Below are 27,779 nucleotides of genomic sequence, written 5' to 3'. Positions count from 1 at the left end.
TCAATATAGATACATTACGCGTACAGTAAACCAGCATAGGATTACAGTAGGAGGGTTGGCTGGTGTATGGAAGTTTCCTGCAGGTCATCACCAGAGGCTGGAAATGCTTAACTTTATACACAGGATGGCAACCACACCGCGTCTTCCGATAGCACTAAATAATGCCAGCTACATCTTCTGGGGAGGGATGGCTCTCATCTACATATAGCCATTTAATCTCATTTAATGTAGTCATCATGGACCCTTCAGTATTCAACCAACAAGCAAAACTTCTCCAGACAGTGATTTTATCCCACCCTAAGATGTCAGGTCTAACCTTGGCAGAATGAATTACCCTCTGGAGGCATCTTGCATCTTCCTATTTCTCTCTCCACTGACTATAAAGAAAACTCAAATTAGCTTAGACTGCAAGATTACTTTTTATATGGCTGAAGTCATCCGCAAGCAGCCCGGTCCTTTCTGGCAAGGTACCAGACAGCCAAGCTTGTTGGGAAAACCCTTACTTTTGGGCACATCCATGGGATCCAGGCTGCCGATGAGGTCTCTGACGTACAGTCCGTCCCCGTCCTCCTTGCTCAGCCAGTTGTTGCAGGGGAAGTAAAACCGGAGGTGAGGTCTGTTCATGTCAGTCACGATCACACGGTCAAGGAACCAGCCTGCGTTCAGTCCAGTGTTGTCGTGCTCAATCCTAGAGGAAGAACAACCCTGGATTTGATGTTTTGATAAAGACCAGCTGCTAGTGTTGTAATTTTATGGAATATTTTATATTAGGCAAGGCTAGGGCAACTATACACAAAATGCCTGTTATACCTGTCTATCCAAAGTGTTTCATAGTTTTACAGGGTATTGTGAAAATACCAACCTTAAATATATATATATATATATATACACACACATACATATATATCTGTGGACAGATACCACAGGTGCATATGTGGGGTCTTACAGCCAGGGGGTGCACAGAAACATACACACACCTGCACACTCATTCAACATAGGCGTTCGTTCACCTTGCACTGCAGACCTAAAACATAAGTGGCTCTCCTCCCACCCTGTATCCCTCCTGCTCTTTTCTCTTCTTACTTTGTTTTATCTACCTCTTCCCATTTTCCCAGCTTTCTTTGTACTACTTAATAAATTTTGATTTTATATGGGTCAGTCAGATGGTGGTTAAACATAATTACTATCGTTTACATTATGTTAATTTAGCAGAAGAGGATAGCAAACCCCATTTACTTCTATCGGGACATAAAAACAGTCCTAAACATCTTCCTCCATGGTTGCATGTGACAGAAATACAATTCTTGGTGGGGAGCATGGGTAGTTATAAGCAATACTGTAGGTGATTTCATGCTTCAGTTCAAATCATAGGCAGTAAACAAGCTTTAACCACCCCTTAACTTCACCTTGATAGGAGCATATTAATGAATAATGAATAAAACATGGCAACACTAAAACTTCTGCAGCCTGTCACTCAATTAGCACCTCGTGGAGCAGGTATGGTGGTAGTAAAGTTGTGCAGGTACCTTATTTTCCTTATTTGTCCGACGTTATTGGTTTTTACTCTGAACACATCTGTTTCACTCCTCTCAAAGGCCGTGCAGCTCCTGTAAGGCACACGCATCACAAGCTATGGTCAAAAACCAGCAACCTTGTCAACAAGCACGCGTGGTGGCCTGACACAGTGCTAGTGTTTAAGGATGCAGGAGTGTCATTCCCAGCACTGGAAAGACCTACTTGTCAATGCCCTCTTTCCTGTAACAAGTTTTGGATGCTCTAAGTACTGACATTTAACAGACTTTTTCCCTTCTCAAGCTCTAAGAGTCCTTCCAGAAGCCAAGGCAGAAGCTTTTGGGGGAAATGCAATGCTGGCCCAAGCAGATGCAAACCTTGGATCACATTCCATATCGCCTCCAAGAATTAAATATGACAAAGGTTTTTCAAAATAAACTGCCCGTAGAGGTAAGAGCTGGGGGAGCCTGTAAGATTTTCCCATCTGCAAGTGGCTTTCAGAGGTATCTGAAAATAATCTTCGGTGAAAATATTTCAAGGCAGCACCAATGAAGCCAAAGTTACATGAAGAACTCCAGCTCCTTGGGCACACCTCATCTGTGGTTCCTCAGCTCTGCTAGCCCACACATCTGTTGCCAAAACATAGAGGTAAAAACAAAAACCACAGGGACATTTCCAGCTGCTCCCCTCCAGGGTGGCTGGAAAAATGCTCATTCGGAGTGGTCAAGTCTGAACTTCATTTCACCCTTACCAACCAGCCCTAGCTGGCCAACCAATGTGGAAGATCCTGGTGAACCTAGACCCCTGGGCATCCACCTCGGTTGCTTTACAGGGCCTAAACATGCTTTTCATCTCTGTTTCCCACTCCCAGAGGTGTCCTCGTCTGCCATCCTAGCCCCCCGGCACCGAGCAGACCCCCCTCTTGGTGATGGAGCAAAGGGACTCCATAGCCCAGCGAGTTCCCTGAGGAGCTGCAGATCTGCCCAGAGCTCAGCCAGAGACAAAAGCACCCAACCCCATCAAAGGTTTCTTTCCACGCCCATTCTTTTTTCCAACATTTTTTTTTTAATGATCTCTAAAGCTGCCTTTGAAGATTTCTCCTACGATTTGTATCTCATTCAAAGAACGAAAACTGTAGGACAGGGACTAGTTTGATTTTTTTGTATGTGTGTGGTTCCTATTTCACAGGTGCAAGTGGAAGGCAATACAAAGTATACTGGCCCAGGTCAGGGAATGGAGAATTTAATTCCCAGTCTTGCCTTCCAGCCTGGGTGTGATCTTCGGCAATCATTCCCCTCCTTTTTGAGCTTGTATTTTGCTCAAACAAAACCACTACGAATAACATCAAGGCAAAACCCATCCTTGCTCTGAAGACACAGCCTCTCCCACCTGCCCTGCCTGATGGGCCCCCATTTCACCTGGGCCACGAAGCATCGCTACGGATGATTAAACACTGCAAAATCCAGAAGTCATGTTAAAATGAACAAGAAACCCCAGCATTTAAACAGCATAAAACCACGGCAACAAGCAGATAGTACTCAGAAAATTAATGAATATTAATAATCCAAGCAAGGGGGGTCGGTTTTGCTCAGTGCTCTTCTCCGCATCATTGAAGGATCTGCATGCACCTTTGTTTAAAGGTTATTTGGTGTGTTCTGCAAACCCACGCACAGCCCTCCTCCTCCCCCGTTCCATTTCAGATACCGCGCCAGGAGCATCGCCGCTGCGTGAAAAGGCTAGAACAGTTAACCTTGCCATGAAGACAAGAGACAATTAAAACCAGCCCATCCTCCCCCAACCTGGCTGTCGGAGGGAAAACAGTCAGCAAGTGCAAGGCAATTAGTTTGTCAGGCTTGAGCGAGCATCATAATGACAGCAGCTTCTCCCTGCATCAGCTCCGGAGATCGATGCAGCACTGCAGACTGCTTCAGAGGTGGCACAAATGTATTAAGTGGGACTAATTAGACCAAAGTTTTCAACACACTGGTCCCAGTGGCTGCTGTTTTACAGCAGTCCCGCCGCTGGGCTGGGCTGGTTTAGTTGCTGGGATGGTGGGAGAGCGGTGGGGAGGAAACCTGCTGGAGGAGCACCAACAAAAGTGTCCACGGAGCAGATGCTTCGTGCATCTTGAAAGAGCTCAAGGAAGCACTGAGAAATGTGATGCAGCCCAGGAGTCAAACTCCTGGGAAGTCTTGCTGTCGGAAGGTAGGAAGCATTTGACATGTCTCTTCCCTTGAGATGGATATGCAGCATCAACAGCACAGAAAAGGGGACTGTTTTAAGGAAAAATCCAACTGCTCCTTCTAGCGTTGCTCTAGCAGTGTCAATTTAGTGGGAAGAGAGTGAGTGAGGGAATATCCCACAGTGAATGGCTGCACTGAAGTTTAGCCATAAAAAGAAAGAGAGAGGAGAAATTACAGCCGGGCCGTGTCAGTCTGCTCCAGGCTGGGCTAAGAATTCGTCGTCTGATTACCATAAGGAACTCATTGCACCAAACAATGCAGCACGCTGGCTTGCACAGCTCTGGTGACAAATAAAGACGGGAAAAATCCGACTTGGAAATTGCAGCACTGAATTTTCGATGTTCAGGCTTGACTGGGTTCAGACCCAGGGACTGGACATGGCTCAGTCTAAAGCAGAATTTCATTTGGAGCCCTATCGTCCATCTGGGATACCAGGCTAGGGCAAATATGTTCCAGCTGAGTTTTTTATTTCACATATTTAATTAGCTTTAGCAACTCTATTTTTTTCCATAGTCTGTTGCAATGTTTTACCCGATTGCTTTGTAAGAAATCCACAGGACTTCACCAAAGACTAGTATATGAAATTCTCAGTATTTGTTGTATCTGAAGCTGTTTTCACATTCTTTTGGTTGAATGATTGCCCGCAGGTTGCACTGCTGGCAGGACTGCAAACATACAATGATTTAGAACGCTATGTCCGCTGGTTGGGTAAGTCAAGTTCTTAAAAAGCCCTACAAGAATTAGTGCAAATTCCAGCACAGTATTTATAAATCCTGCATGCATCTCTCCTGTAGGCCATTGACACAGACAACGGAGCCGGTGCCATGAGGGTTTTGTTACTACTTGGTATGTTGAGAAGAAACTCTCAGTGAGGCAGTTCTAAATGCAAAAGTACATAAAATAAACATTTGTACTAGTAAATCACCTTTTAAAAAAAAATAAAGGGGAATAAAGAAGACATAATCCCCTCACCTCAATGAAAGCCACATTTGAAACTGAAATTTCCAATATTTGTAGAGAAGTCTTCACTTCTGATCAGCAAAGAGCACCCTTTTCAAAGCTGCACTCTTAGGAACAGAGGGAAAACCTGGGTACTGATCACAGCAGAGGAGTAAAAAAAAAAACCTTTAGCAGTGATGGAGTAACCTGAACCAATTTAGCTTTGAATCACTGCATTAATGATCATTTAAATTGCCTTTCTACTAGGTGCTTTATCTGACAACGCTTTGTACACACAAGACCGCCTGCAAAAGCCCCGTGGATGATGGGCTGTGCAGAAGCACAAAGTGTTCTGTGGATGTCAGTTGGAACAAAATTTTAAAGATGCTCCATTAAATCATCAGAAAGAGTCAGTTCTTGTTGGCACCTCCCCACAACCCTGCCTGCTTCTGCCTCTGACATTCAACAGCAGTGGGGGGAGCTGGGTATTGGGGGTGATTTCAGAAGGTCACACAGCAAAACCCATCCTACAGGCTGTCACGGGAAAAATAAATGCCATTCGGTTCACCTGCTCTCTCACAGGAGGCGAGTTTCTCATGGGCTAGGGACAGGCAGCATAGTTTTACTGTATATAGGTGGCTGGGATGAGCACGGGTCTATCCATGTTGTTTTCCTGAAAGTACAGGCAGCTTTGCTCATCCTTGCATTATCCAATACACCTTATAGGCTGGGTGAATCAGGACACTGGTTAAGACAGCAGCTTGCCACAAGATGCAAAAGGATATTGGAAAAATGCTTACGCTGTCTCATTCTGCTCTTCCTCCCTACACATCCACTATCGACCACCCCTGGAGAGAGGACACTGTCCTGGATGGACTTACGGACAGCCTAACTGCAAAAAAAAAACCCATATGTTCAAACCATATTTACTCTTGACACAGAGCTCCAATAGCAGCATCATTAACCTCCTTCTTGGAGCAACAAATACTCCAGGGAGTTTGGTCTACAAATATTTTGCCAAGACTGTTGTCACAAAGCTGACAACATCAGTCAGCGGGCAGCTGGAAATACTGCATAAAGCAAAAATACTCCAGATGGAAAAGAAACAAGCTGAAAAGAGCAGAGACTGCAAACATCACTGTACCAAGGACATTGTTTTCTTTTTCTACCAATAACCTGACCAGCAGAAGAAATTCTGCTTAAATAAGCAGTGAATCAGTGAAAACTTTAGTCCATCTTCAAAGGATTTAATTGAATGAGATAAATTGCTTAGGGGTGTAGCAGCGTGATGACATCCAGGAGCCAAATACCAGCCCAAAACCGTGAAAGCCTGTGTCTGAACTTACCCTGAAACTTTACAAAGTGATGTAGGGCACGAAGAACAGCCCCTGCCTTATCCATAAGCATTCCCGGTACAGATTTCGATACCCTTAATGACACACATTGGATATGTGCTTCTTCACTTTGCACTGCATGGAGCAGCAGTACCTTAATATCAGTTTTCATCTTTGGTGTTGTGATTTGCATAAAGAAAATAAACCAGTGGTACTTAATTTAGATAACCTTAGCTATGCTTGATGTCTTCGTTATCTGCAACTTGGCGGTTGTTTTCTGGAGAAACTGTATACAAAGCAGACAGGGCCATCGATAACATTGCTAAGGTTGCTCAGCATTTGCATCCACTTTGCCAAATTTGGAGGCTGATTTTACTTTGCTGAAAATGTCTATCTCATTCCCGTGGAGAAATATTTTTGCAAATTTTAAGGAGAATGAGCTCAGACATTTTGAAGACTGAGATTAATGAGCTGGGGGAAGGGGCAGGATTTTGAGCAAGGCAGAAAGGTTGAATTTGTTCCAGGAAAGCACCACACACGCATCCCATGGGGAAAACTGCCCAGGCTTTACAGTCTGAAAAAATGCTGCTGGCACTTATCAGCAGGGACCTGGTCTAGCTGCTAAATTCCCTTAAAAGTCTGCCTGTTTTGAGTAAATGCCTGTTTCTCACTCTAAGGCTTGACCTTCCCTCTGATTGGTACCACCAGCTACTACATGCATAGCTGCAGATGGAGTATAATTTACACATACACCAATTCTACCAGCTCTTACCTTCGGGTTGTTCAACACTGCTGCCTAACACCCTCTCAGTGGCTTTTATTCCCGAAATGCCAGGCACAGGCTAGCCAATACGCCTAAGCAAAAGAGAGGAGAAATTTCCCACTTTGTTTCTTTTTCAGAAGTGGATATGGACCCCAAAGCGTGCTGTCACTTGAGGTTGCCCCAGATCATTAAGTCTTCAGAGCGTGGTGTAAGTGCTGCAGATTTGTATGGGCATAAATCAGAGTACAGTTACATACATAAACAGCTTTAAAATGGGAAGCATCCTGAGTCATTAAAGGAAAAGCATTGCAACTCGTCGCTGAAGAAGTGCTTCAGCAGTGATGTGAGAAGCCTTCTTCTGCTGTATTTGAGGTTTATTGGCTTCCTAGCCTGATCAGCCCCTTCTACACCAGCTTCCTAACACTTCTTAGTAACTATTCACAGTAAATAAACTTGCATTCCTGTATTTATTTGTTCCAGAGCTGTTAAACAACAAAATCACATCTACAACTTGGTATGGCTTAGCTGTAGTAGAGCTACAAACATTAACATCCTCTAAAGACCATCGTGTACCTGGTCTGCAATTTATATGTATCTGCTGGCATTAGGAGCAGGAAAAGTTCTGTATAGCAACCCAAAACCAAGTAGAACAGACTGCGAATTAAAGGTATTCAGCATAGGAAATAAAAAAATATATTTTTTTTTTCACTGCACAGCCCTCAAACTGACTAAGAAGCCAGCTGTCACTTACAAATTATTTCATCTTTCTTTTAAATTGCCATAGGTGCTAAATCTTTTCTATCTCTTTTTTATTAAAAAAAAAAAAACTAAAAATAAAAAAAGGAAAAATCTCCCCATGAATATTTATTACAGTTGTCACAAGCTAGACAAGGTAAGCCTGACACTGAAAAGTGGATTCATTTACACTAACAAACAAATAAATTTGCTACTAAATACTGTGAATGAGCTGGCAGCGGCATTCCCGGCTGAGTTTTGTATTTGCGCATGGTGGGAAGCATGTGAGCTTGGACAAATACAATGCTGTGGAGGATCAGCACTGTTTGGTTGGCGCTGAACCGTGGAGAAGCAGCTCATGCCTGTAGGAAAGGTCTCAGCAACTGCCAAAAGGCCACCAAGCAATGCCTTGGTGTCCAACCCAGGTGCCCGCGATGGAGCCCGCACAAAGAAACTCCTTTGTGGTAGTGCTTTTCGCTTCTGGCTGAGCTGTAGCCGGTGCAGGATGGCAGGTGGGGATCTGGAGGGTTGTGTGAGCTGGGTTTGGAAGCAGGATTTTGCCAAGAGGGGCAGCATTCTGCCATCACCCACCCACCCACCCCTCCAGCCCTGGGGGGAGGCGGTACTGTGCCTCCTGGACTGGCAGACAGCGACTGCGAAGGATCCACTCCCTCTCAGATCCAAACACTACTCGGCTAAACCTCCTCGCCTAAATAGATGCCTCTTTTGGGACACAATTTGGGTGCTGCCACTTCCAGAACTGACGCTCCTCCTGACAAGCCACGGTGAAGGTTTGTGTCTGGTTTTCACAGTTACCTTATTGTTGGCCAGCGTTAAAAACACATGATATTTCATCAGCTTGCCACGTCTTCCCTTTACCGTGCACAACCAAAAGATCTGAAATGTCATGTATTTCACTACCAGCACACAATCACAAAAGAAATAAGAAAAAAAACCTATTCTAACCGAAGCTGAAATGGTAGTACCATCTTTAGGCAATGCATGATATTTTAGCTTTCTATCATACACAGGGAAATGTAAACACCTATAAAATGTCATGCATTTGCAGTCATAAGTGAACTCATGTAAACATCTAGTTGAAAGATGCATGAGATTCCATCCTTTTGCCATATTCATACAGCTGCATAATAAATTTTGGGACAAACTGGCTATTTCTTGGGTTGCTTCCTATTTCGGAGACAAGACTACCGATTAAGCAGATCCGCAGGCACTCCTACACTCGGACTAGCTTTTTTCTCGCTGTTCCTCGATGAAGCACTGTAACGTGCCAGACTTCACTTAGAGAAGCAGAAATTTTGCTGATGTTTGGGAAACCCCCTGTGGAAAGCTGTAGTTGCAGTTCTAGCGGTCACCTCCTACGGGACCCGTTTTAAAAGCCCTGAGCTGCAGAAGGTTGGCTTCCCATGCCTTTCATCCTTGCTTACCAACACCTCCGCCATCTGCTCTCTGCAGCAACAGGGACCAAGCCCAAAATGCTAACCCAGGTCTGAACAAGCTCAGGTTGCTGCTGCTGCAACCTAAAATAATCCCTGCATGTCCCTTCATTCTTTCTTTCATGGAAAATGTGGTGAGTCCAGGAGGAAAGAGCAGGCATTAACCAGAGTGCCAGCAAAGATGACTTGTACAACCGGTAGCTCTATTATGGGGATCTCTTGACTTCTTCTCTAAAGGGCATACAGTTTGGGTTTAGTTTGTTGTTGGGTTTTGGGTTTGGTTTTTTTTGAAGATAATATCTGGATTCTTTCCATAGCCACGTTCAGCAGAGCGCTTTCACAATGAAATGGCTCCTCATAAATGCTGACCACAAGAAAACTCCCTGGAAAACGGGTTCTGCTTTGATGGTTTGGCCAAATACTAGGAGACAGGTTTGGGTGTTGGAAGCCCTTCTCCCAAAGAGCTGCTGCTGCTGCTCCCAGCTCTGCCACTGACCTGCGATGGGACTATGTCAACCTTTCACCTCCCTGCCTCAGTTTCCCTCTCTGATAAATCAAGAGAAATGGTATTTTGCTTTCTAAGTTCACTGGGATATCTGGATGAAAATCACAGAACAGAGACAAAGCATTTTGTATGGATATATAATATACAATCAGCAGGTTCTCCCTGGTGTTTCTAGGGATGCTGGGATAATAAAACTCCTTTGACTACCTCTGATTTCTGAATTTCAAATATGGCAAACAGGGCTGGAATTTCATGTATTTTCTTTACCATTCCCATATCATTTTCTTTACAGACTCTCATGTTTGAGTTGCTTCACTGGGAAGAGAAGCTCTTTTGAGGGTAAAATATAAAATAGCTGCAGGTACCTCTTGTCGGTGCTGTAGAAATGGAGAAAATGTGAAGTTACCGTGTGACATTAGCACAGGATTAGTAATTCTGAAACACATTTTCAAGAAAACCAAAACAACAAGAACACTGAAAAACAGAGACACGCAGCCTCTCTTGGACCCTGTGGGGAAGGGATTTCTGCTTTATTTTAGGGCAGTTGTCTGGCTACAGGGAAATTACTACATGCAGAGCTGGAACTTTGTTAAAAGTCACCTTGCTTTCGTGGGAGCTGAGCACCTGCTGGCCCTGATGCTTGCTTTAAAAATAATAATAATAATACTATTGAGAGAGTCAAAAGCCTCATAGTAGGTTCTTAAATGATAAAATATGGTTTCCACTGAGTTCAATGCAGTGATAAGAATGGAGAGGTTGCATCCAGAAGGTGACATTGGCATCAGCTGGAGGAAAAGAGAACAGTGCCACCACAGCAATGTGCAGCCACAGCGGCGTGTGCACAGGCGTGCAGCAGATAGGATGGAAACCGGCTAAATTAGGAATCCGCTTAAATTCTCCCATTTCTGCTTGCCTCAGATTTCCTATGGCTGAGTGTGGGTGGTTACCCATCAACAACGTTACTTCAAACCCACTGAGTTACTCTTCAGAAACATTCAAGGACACTTATCTCTGTGCCTGAGTTAGCTTGGAGACCTCAGTGGGATTTAGGCAGACAAACATGGCCCATCATGCCCACTCCAGCAAGCGATGAATATTCTCAGCTCCTAAATTAGGAGCTCCTAATTTAAGCTTTAAGAAAAGCAAGTATCCCCACACCTGGCAAGTGCAAGCCTTATGTAATACGGATCTGAGCACACATTCCCACCTACAGAAAGGAATGCAGGTTTGCAAAGGGATCTGGTAAGAAATACGCGACTGCAAAAATTCAGATTTCCCTGGTGATCCTGAAATACTTTTCTAGACTTATTCCCTGCGCGTCCATCAGCACGATATTACATTTCATCAAAACACAATAAAAGTTATGGAAAAACAGGCCTCAAAGATACAGATTTCCTTCCAGATACTCACTTGCTTGTGAGATGAATCTTGGGAGTAATCCCAAACTCTCCAAAGAGAGTAACAAAGACGTTTGCATCGGTTCCTGCTCCCCGGACATCTCCTGTCACCGTGATCACCTCGTAAACTGTGGAAGGAGAAAAGAAAAGTCAGGACAACAGGAGAAATCCCTCACCCTATACATTATGGATCCAAGTCAGCCCCAAACCGGAGTTGAAACACAGTCCCCAGAGGCAGTTCTCTGCACCCACCACCGAAACAAGCCCATCTCTCAGACAGGAACCCAGCTGGCGAAAGTCATCACATCAACCTAAAGGTGCTGGAGACACTTTACATGGGCAGGGAGGGGTTGAGTTGGGATAGATTTTGCTGAAAACGAAACACTTTTCTGTGAACACATCGCTTCCCCTACCATGATGCATGGGCACGTATTACGTATAACAGATGAATTTATGTGGAGTGTTAGAGGAAAGCTGTTCAGCTGTTTTTCATTTATGCACATGTCAACACAATGCACGCTTTCCTGTTTGCTCTGATAACATATTTGTATGAAGCTGAGAAATCGCTATAGCCAGAAAGTTTGCATTTCAGTTGTTCTGGAGAATTTACCAAAGACCAAGTGGTAAATCATGATGAGAAAAAGGTAGGAAAACACTTAAATAAGAGTCTCAAAGCTCTATAAATTTATCTTCCCAAGTACTAGATTCAGTAGCAACTTTACTACCACACACACACACACACACACATATACGTATATATATATACCTATCTTTCTGGGAGACACACAAGTTAAAAAATAGCCTTTTACTCAAGTGGAGAACGACATGACAAGATCCAATGGCCAGAAGGTAGAGATGGATAGGTTCAAATTCTAGTCAGACACAAATTTCTTAAGCAGGATGATGAGTGAAGTTAGAACAGGACTTAAGGCTTGAAAGCAGGTTACCGTCCTGAAGGACATGCCTTGGTTGGCTCAGTACAAAAGGAATTGGAAGAAATGATAAAACTTTGCCTCTGGCCACACCAAGCGCCCTTACGGCCCCTTATGGCTTTAGACCACATGATGTTCATTAGCTAATAATGATGTTTCAGGCTCAGACCTATAAGCTGGAGGAAAAACTAAACTTTCATCATTTCATCTTGCACAGCCTGACTGTTAAGTATGTGATTTCTCAGAACTAACACTGTAAAAATGCCCTTCTTCATGGGGGCAGCAGAACTGATGTATTTTGTTAGCCCCCATCTTTTCCTTCACTACATCACATATATATTCAAAAGAGAAAAAAAATATATTGGCGCCGCTCTGAGCATCAAATGTTTTTCCCCCACTAACATGGAAAGCATCACTGAGAAGAAATTAAATCATCATTTTAACTGAAAAGCAGAGAGGCAGAGCGCTAGAGCAAAACCCAGACCACTCCTGTAAAACTGGTTAGAAACTACTCCTTGTTTCCAGCGGCTCTATTGCACAGAGACAGAATAAAAATACCATAATATTTTCCTAACCTCATCTTTCCACGAATGTAAATAGGACAGAAAGGGGTCATTACTAATATATACAGTAAGTTATGAGCTGTGCTGGGATAAATTTTAAGAATCCCTTGGCTTGGTGTATTTCATTTACGGGCTGAAAGGAAGAGGAGGTTTCATTGAAAAAAAAAAAAAAAAAAAAGGATCTGAAATCCACAGCTTGCACATGAGTAATATGTACGAACGAACAGTGTTTGCATTTCACCTTCCTCCTGTTAGCGTCTACACATGCCAACGGGAGATATTTGGCATCGCGCGGCGAGACAGACGACATCCTCACATTAGCCATTAACAGGAGGAAGGCTCGTAATCCGCCCTGCCCCGGTGATTCACCACCCATTGCTTTGAAAACAGCAGGCTTACATCATGAAGTTATAATATTGCTGCACTTCTTTACAGCAACCTTCTAAGTCTGGCCATCTCAAAGCATACTGCAACTTACCTGTGCCATGGAAGTACTTATCACCATCAGAGCACCCTATAGGCATTGCCAAAGAGGCAGTTACAGCTGAGCATCCTTCTGCAACTCTTATTAGGGGAAAAAGGGCTTTAATGCACTGTCCCCCCTCTCCCCACAGAGACTCAGATTTGGCCCCATCCCTGTTTTCAGGGGGTAAGGTCACAAGTTGTGCCCAGCTTTGTGCCCAGCTTTGTGCCAGCGGGCACATGGCTGAAGGCATTTTTCCTGTGAAAAGGGAAGGGAAGTCAGCACACCACTCTGTAAGTTCCCAGAGACCTTTCAGAAGTTCAGGTAGGTTTTCTAGTGAGGTTTTTTTATTAGTGCTGGAGAAATGGTAGGAGCTAGATGTGGCAGGCATCCTGTCACATTATGTCTGCCCATGTTACAGCAAGTGAAATCCATTCCTGAGCCGCTCTGCTGCACCTCTGTGGGCATTGATGTCACCTCGTCTATACATCTAACCTTCATGTCCTCACAGAAGATGTAGGCCAGAACAATCTACTTCCACTTTTCAACTCCTAACAAATGAGATGATGGAATATGAGGAAATTGTCTAATACAACACCCTCAACAAGCCACAGTATTGCCCCCTTAAAAATCAAACCCCTTCTCTAATTCCCACAATGGCACTCTCATGGTTGCAAGAAAACACAAGCCGTGAGTACGTATAGATGTGGAGTTTAGGTTCACAACCCCAGATTCAGCCTCCACATGCCACAGCAGGCAGCACATGGAGGAGGAGTTTCTACTGGGACAGATGTGCCGAGCACTGCCCAGGTAGCATGCATCATTACTGAGCATACGCTGTGGTTAGCACCATTTTAATTAACTCTGCACAGAGGGACAAAAGGAGGGTCTAGGTTGGTGACAGCAGCATGTCACCACATTTGATGAGTGCCACAGTGCACCCCTGGAAGGGGAGAGTCCTGCCACCCCTTCGCCAGCACTACAGCTGTGCGGCCAGCTGTGCAAGTAAATGATGCCACATCTTTCCAGTGATGTCATGGACACAGGGCTCATGACTTCCTTTGCAGGAAGAAAAACGAAGTTAAATACTAATAGTGACACTAGCTCTTTCTGGAAAAGGCACCTGGAGAAAAACACAGCTTATTTAGCCTCTTCCTTCGGAGACATGAAAGTTCAGCGGTCTGGATCCAGGATTGTTTCCTTTCTTTGCACTTATTTTTGATCAACAACTGACAGCTGATGGGTGTCATTGTTGCTGGGAGATTCTCTGCAGCTTGAGGACCCCAAGCATTTTGTACCCCAAGCCCCTTGTCTGGGGTGTGATTTAAGCATTTATGATTTAAGACACAAGAACTGTAGGATAGTGACATTTCTTAACTACTCCAGGGTTTGCTCCTGAATAATTGGATATGCTGTCTTGTAGAGAACAGGTCCACCCTTAGCAAATGCTAAGCACAAACTTCTTGTACTTTGTGATTTGGGACAATAAAGATGAATTAACTGAAAAGCTTGAAATTGGATTTCTGTGGAAGTCACATTTCTAACCAACAGTGGAACCTGGGTTCAGATCCCAGATCAATTTGCAAGTAGAAAAAGATCAATTTTGTTATTTCAGTGCCTCAGCTGTGAAGGGAAAAATTAAGAAAATACAAAAGTTAAATATCTCAAGTACCACATATGTTCCATCATGCAAGCTAGGTCTTCCCTTCCCACCAAATTCCTTCCTTTCCTTTTGGTTGGGCTCATAGCATTTCCAAATTTCTTCTCATTTTGAGTCCCTGGTTTTCAAACCCCTCTCTCCATCACTCAAGAGATCTGAATCGCCTACTGAGGATCCACCTCCATCACCGCTGTTAATATTCTCAGATCATGGGTGTTAATGTTTACCAAAGATTTGCCTCTGTGGTGTGAAGATGCCAGCCCTTAAAACCCCTCCACTGATGGAAAATATTTACCCAAATTCTCCAGAATCTCCCAAACCATTTTAAGAGGTGCTCTGTGTAAATAAGGTTGGGCATCTTTTTATTCACTTTTCTTATCCTCCACCTGCATCGGTTTCACATGGAATAGATGCCTATTACCAGGAAAAGTTAAAAGAAAAATAATCCATCCAATTTATTTCACCAAATGAAGGGTAAAAAACACTACCAACCAACCCACAACAAAACTGCAATATTTTTTTTGCAAAGTAATGAAACACAAAGGTTGCTGTTTTCCCATCCCTTGACATTCATGCACGTAGTCAGTTTAAGATTTCTTTTGGGGCTGTTGCTTGGTCTGACAGCTAAAGATAAATTATAGCCAAGTTTTTCAGGATAGTATGAGGTTTTGGTATATCACTTCAGGTTTGGCCGTATCATACTATTGAGTCTCCTCCTCAACAGAAGCAGTCACCGAATGCAAATACTGAGAGCATCCACAGGGATTTTATGGTTACCCTTGGCGTTTCCAAGTGCATTTACAAAGCGTCCCTCCCTCCCTTAATAATTTATGGGATGTCAGTATGCAGTGGCTCTGCTTTTAGCTGTCTGACATCTTTGAGAGTTATAGTGGGGAACCTTTAAGCTCCTCGAAGAGATGTGCTCTCAAAGTGGAATGGGGGGGGGAGCGGGGGAGGGGCACATTCAACCCCACTGACATCTCCACAGCCAGCTGAGAGACCAGTCCTAAGCCGACACTGCAATGTCTTACCAGCTGCATACCTCAAGAGTTTCTGATCTTCCTGTTTCAGTCAGCACAATTTGAAACATGAACTTTCTTCAGAGTTTTGCAACAACTTTTGGCTTCCATCACATGAAAAACAACTCATTTATATGTATTCCTCTGGCCTTATACATTGAGATGTGCTTTAGCAAAGGTCTCTTACCTTCCTCACGGATGGCTAGCTTTGCACCCACCATATTCCTAGTTCTTTCTTGATCAAACATAACCAACAATGACACTCCCCTGTCCCTGTGTCACATACTGGCATCGGTCATCCGCCTCCCTTCAAACTTCACCCAAGCTGGTGTTTGGTCAGGTCAGTAAGTCTGTAAGATGTTCCTGCCCACCCGTGCTACTCCTCAATGCTTCTCTTACCAGGGTTGGCTGAGTTCGTCACGCACCATGGGTAGAAGAGCCCCAAAGAAAGGTTACAAAAGCAAAAGGGAGAGTACTGGATCCCAGTTTGAACACCATCCTGCTACATGGGCCACTGCTCACAGGAAGACACCTACATTTAGGTGCTTTTAGTTGGCAAACCATCTCACACCCGAGGTCAAGGTAAGTCTATTCCAAGTGCCCAGAACATGGCCAAGTTACGGTGATCTACAGTGTTAGTATGGGAACGCGTGACTTCCAGGCTGGTTTCCAAACCTTGCTTTTTCCCCCACTGGGCTAGGCAGGCAATACAAAGCTTGTAATACAGCCACTGATACAGACTCTTCTGTTCCAAATATTATCTCAATCAAGTGGAATTTGATTCACTTATGTCATCCGGTAGATATTGAATCCCCAGCTGACTCCACTGTTCAGCTATCCGGCACAAAGACTGGAAACCGGTGGAAGTTTCAGCAAGCTAAACAGAACTGATTTTGCTACAGACTGCAAACATATTATCGCTTTTCAGGGGCATGTACAAGGTCAGTAAAGGAAACAATAGATGCCAGATTCTTTGCTGAAAATAAGCGTTCAAAAATGGTCATTTCAAGCACAAGGTAGAGATAGCATAAAATCAGGATCAAGCTACGTTGCAACATCACAGGAAGAACTTACAGCCATCTCCCTGTCTTGCAGAAAGAGCTGATAGTATAAACCCGTCCATTCGATGGCCGGGGTAGAGAAATACTCACTTCAAAATGGTTGCTGAGATTATTGTAAAGCTGTAAACACTGAGAAGCGGAGACAGAGATCCTTTAGCTAACAGCATGCAAAATTCCCTTAGCTCCACAAGGAAGGAATATCTTCAGGGCAGAAGAGTGCTTTGGCTGACAAGTTCAGGTTTTTCTGACTCCAACAACATGGGACTGCTTAGTGCTAATTACGGCATTGACTGCAGATCCCTGCAGGTCACGTTCTCATACGGCGAATACGGGGAACTGGGATGGAGCTCATGACGATGTCTAACTGTTGTCTAGCAAGAGTGGCCCTTGGTAGAAAAAAATTAAGGGTTATACCACAAGAATGGTTAAAGAGGTGGGATAAGACAGCAAAGCTAGTGAGGACTCATCAAAGAGTTTGGGTAAGGAAGAGGGAAAGCAGAAATAAGAGCTGAGCCGTGCTGTGAGCATGGGCAGGGAAACAGAGGGGCTGAAAGCTCCAGGGTGGCTGCAGACGTGGAACATCCGAGCATGGACAGAAGCACCCACATCCTGGAGGCAGCCTGCCACCCTCCAGCATCTCTGTCTTTTACCCCACTCTAAGCTGATCTACCGCATACCACCATACACCACACCAATGGCAAACCTCACCTTCCTCATCCCTGCCTGCTTTCTCAAAATCTGCAAACCCATGCCCCCAGGCCGCACCGCACAAGGTGAGCAAGAACCAAACCCTCTTCCACCAAAGCAGTGCAAACAGCCAGCAAGATGCCGTCCTCGCCTCCCAAACCAATACACACTGCTCTGAAGCCATGGCTGTCAGAGCCACCTTCAGATGCATCTGTTTAGTGGGATGCAAGTAGCTCATCAGCGGTAACGGTTGTTTGCACTTCACCATATTTCCAGTTGGGAATTCACTGATTATTCTCAATATTCACTTAATGTTGATTCATGCAAAGCACAGATCACTCTGGCTCCTACTGAAGCACTTCAGCATATGTTTGTCTTGGAGCACCTGAAGAGTACCTTGACATTTATGCAAAATACTTGGAAGGTTTTAAGGGCCTGCGCTGACTGTTACAGGTTATATTTGCCAAAACGATGCTCTGTGCACACACACACAACTCTGTGCACACACACACAAAGGTTAAATATTTATTATAGTCACAGTTTTATCGGGACCATCCTTTACCTACTGGGAAGATGGGCCTTTGAAATCACCATTTGTTTGTTTTTATCAAGCCACGATTTGGGCAATAATCTCCTGTCATGCACAAAATGAGTCAAATTCTTCTCTCATTCATTCTGGGGCAAATCCTGACTAACTCCGTTGACTTGAGCACAATGACTTTGGATTCGTATTGGCAAAACTGTGAACAGATTTGGGCCTCACACACTATGAGAGATTGCTTGCTCTTTATACACTTTAGCAAAAGCAGCTTTCGAGTCCAGCATGGATGCCAAATTAATTATTCAAAGCAAAAGAGAAGGATTTTTCCATGAATATTTGGACCGGTTGCACACTGTTATCCATTTTGCTAGTCATAGATTATACGAAGAATTGCAGAAATAATAGACTCTTGCATTTTGAGACACTTCACAGACATGAATTAGGGAAGTTTCCTGCAAGTCCACCACTGTTACACACAAACAGCATTTTATCTTGAGCTCTGAAACATCATTTGTCTCTTAAAATATAAATCTAAAGCATACTGTCCCGCCTGTTCCCACAGGCAAAGTAGTTGCAGTATGGAGTTTGTTTTACTTCATCAGCTATTGCAAAATCAACATTTCATTGCCATGCACTGTAGGAAGCCAAACTCTATTCATCTGGTGCTCCAGATATCACTTAAAAGAGCTTTAGCCTTAGCACCACCAGAAAAAAAAAATAAAAAAAATATCTTAGTTCTTTGCTGGAACAGCAAAGTAGAATTAGCTTAGCAATCCACATCTTTGTTATTCGAGTTTAAATTGCAGCTGGAGGAAAACGCTGTGCCTCAGGGGAGAGAAACATTTGCAAGAAAAACCTGTTCCATTTCTTTCATTATCTTTCAGAAACAAGGAGGGCCTGCCAGAACACGGGTGTCTGAATCACAACTGTGGGCAAGAACATTAGACATCGCTGTCCAACGCGAAGGGTATAACACAGCCTGGGTAAAATAGGATATTGATTTTACCTGCGGCACTGAGCAAAGTCGGTGGCAGAGCAATGTGTCTGCAGAAGGCAACTGGAAGTAATTCCCTGCTAGCATGTCACCGGATTCAAACAAGAGCCCCACTTTCTTCTAGCTTTCCGGGCAGCAGGATAACCAAGACCAAGGAGAGATGCTGCCCTTGCTGCCAGCCCTGACCCCGGTACCCAAGCAGAAAGAAGAGCAATTTCACCAAAAATCACTTTTTTTGCTGACCTACTAGTATCCTTGGAATGGAGGCACTGCACATGTTGGATGCTGGATGTTCTCTGACATGAACAAGGGAAGACATTCCTCACAGTTTGTTTCTGGGGAACAGCAGAGTTGTTTTTGCAGGGGAAAACACTCCAAAAACAAAGTTTCAAAACCTCTTGGCCTGAGGCAATGAATCCAGCAGAACTGTGTTCAGGAGTCAACAGCTGGCCGAGCCACAGGCAGGCAAGGACCACGAGCAGGGACGGTCACCCCACGGCAGGCACAGCCCCCGCACGCCGGGGGGTGACACTGCTCCCCAGCAGCTCTCGGCTGAGGAACCGCTTGTTCCCCAGAGCCGATTCCCAGCTGCGTTTCAGGTTGACGCTTGGCCAGGGCAGGGACTGATGCCTGGCAGAAGCTTGTTATAAATATAAATAGCGTATTACCTGTATTTACACACTTGGTTAGGTGTCATTATGAATTAATCATAACACCCCAAGTTAATCATTCATGACGGACAGTTACTGCTACCCAAATTGCACCTTTAAAAAGATTTAAAAAAAAAAAATTGATATTATGACCTTCCCACCTCCTCCTTCATTACAAATATCTCCTGATTAACACTTACAGCTCACAGAGCAAGGCTGATAAATATATTACACTAGAGATGTCTATAAATTGGAGGACACCAAACTGATGTGGAAAAATATAGCAGATCTGAACATCGGGGGGGTGAAGTGCTGAAAACACCAAGAGCTTCCAACAGCCCGATCCAATTACAGCAACAACAAACTACTATATTTTGATATGTGTCCAGTGAGTCTTGTAGCGCATGTAAATCCAACAAAAGCCACAATTATTATTTTCAGTCTGGTTTTAAGTGTTGCCACTCAGGTGTTCATAACATTGTGTAGCACAGCAATGTCCAGCAAGGAAGAAAAACCCCTCTGACCATGCACGGGAAATATCTGTACCCACAAGGCACTGACAATAAACACTTAGAGCAGCAATAGTCAGCCGAGAGAAGGTTTTAACCAGAATAAAAGTATGTTGTGAATCTGGAAGTTACAACCTGGTTGCATCCCTAACAGCTGACGCAGAAACCCTCAATAAATCACAGCATCCCAGCAGCCACCAGAGGCTCTTGACTGACACCAGCCCACCACAAGCCTCCGCTTTCCTGGGGATCAGGTGGAGCAACCACTTCAACTGAGGCTGTGGGGATTGACCTAAACTGGAATAAAAAAAAACACAAACTGTTTTGCCCTCTTTGTGCTTAGACCCTTATAGCTCAGTATGATTTTCTGTCCAGCCTGTCTGTCCAGACAGAGGCAATTCTGCTGTTTCAATGCCACAGTATTCAGATATCAGTCCAAATACACAGAGACAGGATAATAAACAGCTTCAGGGAGAGCCTGGAAGATGCGTATTTAACTAAGTGCAAATGGGAACAAAATTCATGATCCTTAAAATATCAATGCAGTCTTGAAACTGGGAATTTGATGCACCAGTGGAGGAAACTGCTGTACCTGTGAGCAAAAGCAGCTCCTCAGTTTGCTTTCTGGACAAACAGAATGAAAAACTACCCAGGCAAATATTGGATTTTCCGAAAACACAGGAATCTCAGTTAGTTTCTTAAGGGTTAAAAAGAAAGAGTAAAAATCCCCACATCTTGTTGAATTATTCCAGTATCATCAAGTTCTAGTCCTGCATCCTCTAAAGGCCACACCTTGGATGCTTTGGATCATTGGATGCAGCCTGAAGGAACACATGGGCTGGGGAGGAAAGACATCTAGAATTGAATCTATTGATCTGCATTTAACACCTGCTTCTCAGTGAAATCTTGTTCAGTTTCTCTTCAGGAACTTTCAGCTACTAGAAGATATTAAAAATAATGTATTTATTAGAAAATAAAAATAAAATAAAAATATTTTAAAAGCCCTAAACCAAACATTCCATCTAAAAAGTAGCCACAGGCAACTAAGGACATAAAACTGAACTTGTCATTCCATTCAGATTATTTTGGGTGCGAGGAGAGCAGCAGCGCTGCAAAACCGCTGCCCCCAGGGCCGTGGGATTTACAGGTGCCAGCCCCACACCAGCTGTGCCCCGCGTTCGCCAGCCTGGCACCCACAGCTCTGCCGTGGTGGTGGTTTTGGTGCTTCCAGCTGGGCTGAGCCACCCCAAATGGCTCATCTGTGCCTAACAGGGATGGTTCCTGCATATGCTTGGGGCTGCCGGGTGGTGCACAGGGAGACGTGGGGGGTACGCAAGTGGTTGGTCCCCCCCCAGCCCTTCCTGTGCCTGCGCTTGCTGAGCACAGACCTGCAAACAACGGGACATCTGCAAGGACATGAACCTTCAGGTGCCAAGTGCTTGCTCCGAAAGGTTTATTTGCACTCATCTGCTTTCCTCATTTGCACTTTACAATACCGATTTTCCTTTCCAGTAACGAGTGGCAGCCCTGCTGCAGGTTGATGGGCGATCACAGAGGATGAAGAGCTTCTCTGATTCCTTTCAAAGCCCCATCCACAGCATTTTAATCACTCATTTCCAATTCATGAGACCCTGTTTCAGCATGACACCTCCAGGCAAATTTAACTCACCAGTGGAACCACACAGGTGTGTAGTGTGGGGGGGGTGTCTAACAGCCAGACACAAAGATTTTTTTGGTGTCTACATAAAAATATTAGCAAGCGCTCCTGCCACTTAACATTTTAATCTCACAGCTGCTTTAGTATTGGCTTATACTCTCACACAAACTGATAGTTCTTGGGTATGCTCTTCTAAAAGTCATCTAAACTTTTCAAAGTTTGTACTTCACCTGGTCATTGCTAACTATGGAAAATGCTGAGATGCAAGTAGGTGAGATCCATCACACCTCCAAGGCAGGCACGGTACCGCCTTCTCTTGGTAACACATTTTGCCTGTCTCAACAGATCACAAGACATAAAACCACTGCTGGTACAAAACTCTTCTCTAAATGTTTTATGCTTAAAACCCAAGCTCATTTTAGTGATGAGGACAAAAAAAAAATTTAAAAAAAAAAAAACTGTCTTCCAAAGAGGAGTCCTTGTTCATTCTGATTTGAAATATTAATCAAAGCTTCAGTTTGAGAAGATCAGTGGGTGCAGGGTGTAGATGAGATGATTTTGCAACTGATGATCATCTATCATAGAAGTAGGTGATACATCTCTCCACTTCTGTATATAGCACAGGGAGAGAGCTGGCGACCACACAGCACTTGCTCTTCTCCTCCATTCCACTGCTAAACTACGTTAAACAGAACTTAGCAATAAACCCAGCACGTCCTGGATGCTTTTTCTGTGTAATCCTTTGTCGCAGTCCTTAAAGGAACATGATGGGATAAATGGGACACAACAAAATGGATGGCACACATCAAAAGAAATTATGAGCTTTTGTATCTATTTATGAAGCAACCGTGGCCATTTCCCCCCACCCATCACCACTGGAGACAACATGTTAACAAAACCATGCATTTCCTGAGCAGCTTTCTTTATTTTTTACTTATTGGCACTGCCAAGACCACTGAAGTCCAGCTTCTCCCGCCGTGCAATGCAGACAAACCAGCAGTGTGGCATACAAAGTGCTCAGCATCTGTCCCTGGAGGAGATGACTGCAGCCCCAAAGCACTCATCTCCTGGGAGCTAATCCAAGCTCTGCTCCCTCGCGTGGGAGTGTACATTTCCCCATGGACCTCTGTGGCATCTTTCTCATCATGAGTCACCTAAGCCTTCCTAGCCACCTACTGTCACACCAACCTGCCCTTTATAGGATTGCATGTATGGAAGTGCCTTGTCCTTCATCCTCTGTGAAACAGCCCTGGGAACCTTGGCCTTGGAGATAGTGACCAAGCGAGCATAATGCAGCAGGTCTGGATACATAGAATCATTTAGGTAGAAAAAGTTCTTTCCATGCTACAGCAAAACTTGCAAGAAACAAGGAGAACCCACTAGAAGATTTGTTTCCCTTTAAAGGAAAGATACCCACTTCGTATCCAGATCTGAAACTTGCCAGGAAAAACACAAGGAGGGAAAAAAGAAAAAATATTTTATCATCAATAGGATGCCAAAAAATTGTTTTCCTCTGAAATGAGATACACCTCTTGGTGAGCTACAGCTATATAGAGGGATGCCTCAAGGTCTCCTGAGTCAGCAGCACCTTGCTGTGGCACAGTACAGCCAGGAGCTTTTCAGTGTCTCGGGGCTGAGGTCAGCAAGCCAGCAGCTACTGGCTCAGCCAGAGGGAAGACTCTGTTAATGGCATAAAAACCAGTTTGGAGGAAAAAACATTTTCTTTCCTCCTACCAGCCCAGAAGGGGTTGGCAGAAGTGATCCACAAAACAAATAGTGGCACTTGGTCCCTTTGTTCATGGTCCTCTGACCCCAAACCTGAGCGGCAGGACAAGTTACTGTGACAGTCTCCCTCTTCCTTACTGCAGACAAAATCTGAGGTAACAAGAGCAAGGTAGGGTGAAAGAAAGAGATGGAGCTCCTGCAAAGGGTTGGTCTCAGGTCTCAGACACCCACTCTGAACCTCAGGTAGCTGGTACCTATAGAAGATTTAATAGCGGTTTAGGCAGCCAGGGTGCTATATGGACAGTCTCTGGATACCTACTGCCCTTTAAATCCCCCAATCCCACCAGTGACGTTTACACGATGCAGCATGCCCTCTTTGCACTATTATTGGCGATTCAAGATCAATAGACTCGTAGACTGGTTTGGGTGGGAAGGGATCATCAAAGATCACCTAGACCAACCCCCTGCCATGGGCAGGGACATCTCTTACTAGACCAGGTTGCTCAAACCCCATCCTTGAACATTTCTAGGGACAAAACATCTACAAATCCTCTGGGCAACCTGTTCCAGTGCCTCACCACTTTCACAGTGAAGAATTTCTTCCTTATGACCAATCTAAACCAACTGCCTTTCAGTTAAAACCATTGATGCTTATGTCTCTACAGGCTTCGATAAAAAGCCTTTCTCCATATTTCTTGTAAGTCCCCTTTGAGTACCGAAAGGTTGTGATCAGGTGTCCCCACAGCCTTCCATACTGTACTGCAGAAGTAACTTTGCAAGCACTTATTAATAAATAACTAATCTCATTAACACCAGGATCACAGGAATGGTCAACAGCTGCAATTTAGTTAAAAACACCTGCTATCTCTGCTATAATTTTCTCAGATGCACTATCACCTAGTCACTCGATATCTGTTGTTTTCCTGTCCCCAGGAGCTGGATTTGCCTTGTTCCTCAGTCATCGATCAAACATGATGGGGGGATCCCTTCTCCTGCTTGCTAATGCAAGAAGATAAAGAGGACATCAGGTGACACAGGCACCACTGACTCCCTGTTTAGAAAACATCTACAACAGCTCTCTTTTCTTTTCACCACAAAAGGAATCACAACTTGTGGACCGAAATATATCCCTACTGAATATTCACCGGTACCGAAGGCAGCTGATGTCCCCAAATTTCCAGGAGGGCTTTTTGCAGAGGTTACACGTTTCTCAAGAGCCTGACCAGCAACTGTCCCTTCACTCAACGGTCCTCTGGAAGAAAAGCAGCAGCGGCCTCTGACTAAGTCACACAAAGAGTCTGCTTTTTGGTATGAAATTAGGAAAGGTAGCAGCACGGTATGTGCAGAGGGGATAGCTGGAACGCAAGCAAGAGGATAGAGCAGTTAGAGTTTGCTCCTGACCTTTTGCTTCTTGTTGCCAAATAGCCCAGTAGCAGGTTTCCACTGGTAGAAAACCTTAGTGGCTCATTGATTGCATATGTCCTACCCAACAGCCTTGTCCTCCCCCTTGTCCTCCGCTTCCTCCCTCACATACACGTGCACTCACTTCCATAAAGACCTGGAAACTGGGAGTGCAAAATCCAGAACCAGCTCAAGGTGGGGAGTCCATGATCCAAGGGAGCAACCAATGGTTCACCCTTGGGACTTTTGGCCACACAACAAATTCCTTGGAGGTCCTGGGGTTGTCACAATAACAAGTGTTGCAGGTTTTGGACCAAATTTTTACATTTCTGATAGGGACTATGAGATTCAAGTCCCTGCTTAATTTGTTTCCCAGAGTTTCAACCACAAGCTATTACCTTCCCTGCAGAAATCGTTGACAAACTAAGCAGAAGATCATGGAGAGGTTATTAGAAACATTTGCTGAAACTTCTCTCTTTGAAAAGTGCAAGTTATTAATCCTCTACTGTAAGAAAATCGTAGTATGAGGTGAGACAGCCTCTGTCCCCCTAAAGAGCTGTCATGAAGTAGGTTATGTGCATGACCTAAATGCAGTGTCTATGGGATGGCCTCACTTCTCCTCTGCTTCAGAGGAATTGAATCTTTTTTTTTTTCCCCCCAGTACAGCCATACGGCACCATTACAAAAGTCATCAATTACAGCTAACCTATAGCCACACCACAAACATGAGATGCTTTACAAGATTCCTAAGGCACGTTCAGTTCTCCAAATTGCCACATCAAAGATGTCTTATGACTATAATTGACGGGGAAACCACAGCACTGACAGTTTGCCTCGCCCCAGTCATGCCAAGATCCAGTCGCACAGGTCAGCTGGTGTCACCCTTCAGCAGTCCGTTACTGCTTCACTGCCCACCCAAGGAGACAACCTGGGTGTGCTTGGGAGCATCTTCATACCTATTGAGGGATTTTTCTTTTAATCGCGGAGTACACCATGGGTCTTCGGTGTTCACCTCGCAGTTTCCTCAATTCTCTGTCCCAGTGCTACAGGTTTGCTGGAGAAGGAGGGGGTTACTAGCTGCCACCCAGCAGATAAAATGCCAAAGTAGTCTTTTCCCACAAGCTGCCTAGATGTTGCCAGGCTGATGGCTGTGATCCTTCTCCAGACCACAGTCTTCTAACGAAACTCAGCGTATCATCTAAAACCTTACGCCCCTGCGCAGCTCGCCATGCACTAAAGTTCCCTGTGCATATAAAACGAGCAGAGTATTTATTTTACCAACACAGTATTGAGGTTTCTAGACAACCAGCAGTATTTCCCCAGCCTATTTGGTTACTGACAACATCCAGAGTAACGGTGTGCTGGACCTCCTGCTTCCACATCAATCCGAAGTGGTCCACTGCCTGCTCGTCCGATTGCTGACACTGCTGGCACGCTCCTGCTGCATATGCTTGAGCAGGGTTATGCATCTTTGCTACGTATTCTGCTTACACAAGGGGACTCTGCTGATTGCAGCTTCTGAACAGCACCACAATGCAAATATTAATTAGGAGAATGTAATTACAGCAGTACCATGCACACGGCAAACCAACTTCTTAAACTGAACAGCTAATACAGGCACAATCTGTCACTGCCACCTCACACAGTAAAAAAGCTTATTTAATTAGAAATATTCCCCACATAGGAATGACTAGTGCCTGCTCCCCCAGGAAAGGTCCCGAGACGGGCATCTGCATGGCCAGCGGTGGCACTGACTGCCCAAGAGGGGAGATAAGAAATTATGGAGCTGACCTTTTTTCTTGTTGTACTCATCTTCTGCCGCGTTGGAGGAATCTGAATGATAGTCCCGTAGCTCCTGTTCATACATCTCCAAAAAATTATCGTCTGTCTTTCCTTTCTTGGACTTGTCACCTTTCTTCTTCTTCTTATCTTTGCTTTTTTTGCCTTTCTTCTTCTTTTTCTTCCTACGCTCGTAGTCATCCTCATCCTCACTGCTATGCTCTCTTCGCTTTTTTTTTTTCTTTTTCTTCACTTCTGGATCAATCTCTGAGTCCTCAGACTTTGATTTCTTCTTGCTTTTTTTCTCCTGGCTTTCATCTTCCCCACTTTCCTTAACCACCTCCTCTTCCTCCTCCTCTTCTACTTTTTTCTTTTTGTTCTTTTCACTCATGTCATTGTTTTTCACCCCTACTTTTTCTTTTTTAACGACACTCCGATTGCTTTAACCTCACTTCTGCCACCTACCCTGGCTCCTTTCCAATTGCCAAAGTCCTTCAGTCCTCCTCTCCCTGCCTAGGGCTGTGCTACCCTTGTTTCACGGTCTTCTTCCTCCCCACCAGCTCAGTGTAGGTATGTCCTGGAGTCCCTTGTCATTCCCAACCCACGGGTGCCAACAGCTCACCTCCTCCTGACTCCTTCTGCCTTCCTTCACCTCCTTGACGGAGGCATCTGCCTCTCCCTGTTGACTCTCCTGGTCTTTGGGTTTTCTTCTTTTCGTTGTTATTATTATTTATTCATCAGTCTGCGAGAAGAACTCTTTTTTTCAGAGCTGCCTCAGCCCCCGCTCAGGGTCAGTTGACAATCTGGGTCTACAGTATCAGGACGTGCAAGTCAAGGCTGTAGCCCCCAGGAAAATCAGTCAGATGAGGAGGGCACATTGTCGAGTCACTTCTTGTCCTCCACATGCCAGCTCAGGATGGGGCAAAACAGAGGCATTTGTCCTTATAACATGCAGCCGCTTCAGAAACCTCATGAAAAATTACTTAGTGCTATCCAGTCATGTGGTTATGAGACAGATGGGCAGGTGAAAAAGGAGACCCACCAAGCAACCATATCGCGTGGTCTGTATTTCCTCTCCATTATTCATGGTGACAGGATCACCTTACTGATAACGAAGGTCTCAATTTTACATGGATTTTTTTTTTTTTTTACCAGAAAAAACAAACACCTCCAGGATCTCTGGAGACCTTCGTAGCATCAGCAACACACTCCTGTGTCCAGCTCCTGTGTCTGCGTTACTCTGTGGTAGCTCCAAC

At 44.5% G+C, this 27,779-nt stretch overlaps 1 protein-coding gene across 1 annotated transcript in view; it reads right to left on the bottom strand.

Annotated features, from left to right (window-relative positions):
* LOXHD1 (lipoxygenase homology PLAT domains 1) overlaps positions 1-27,330 on the bottom strand; it is a 143,629-nt gene extending 116,299 nt beyond the window's left edge. The window contains exons 1-4 of the mRNA XM_055699300.1: positions 26,536-27,330; positions 10,896-11,010; positions 1,527-1,607; positions 504-688 (exon numbers count right to left, since the gene is read on the bottom strand). Of these exons, the coding sequence (XP_055555275.1) occupies positions 504-688; positions 1,527-1,607; positions 10,896-11,010; positions 26,536-26,914 (760 nt within the window). The 5' untranslated portion in view covers positions 26,915-27,330. The remainder of the gene's footprint in view (positions 1-503; positions 689-1,526; positions 1,608-10,895; positions 11,011-26,535) is intronic.
* Between the last annotated feature and the right edge of the window lie 449 nt (positions 27,331-27,779).

The sequence above is a fragment of the Falco cherrug genome, chromosome Z (assembly GCF_023634085.1).
Source record: "Falco cherrug isolate bFalChe1 chromosome Z, bFalChe1.pri, whole genome shotgun sequence".
Lineage (NCBI taxonomy): Eukaryota > Metazoa > Chordata > Aves > Falconiformes > Falconidae > Falco > Falco cherrug.
Note: the sequence above shows the minus strand (reverse complement) of the source record. Positions and strands in the feature narration are given on the sequence as shown.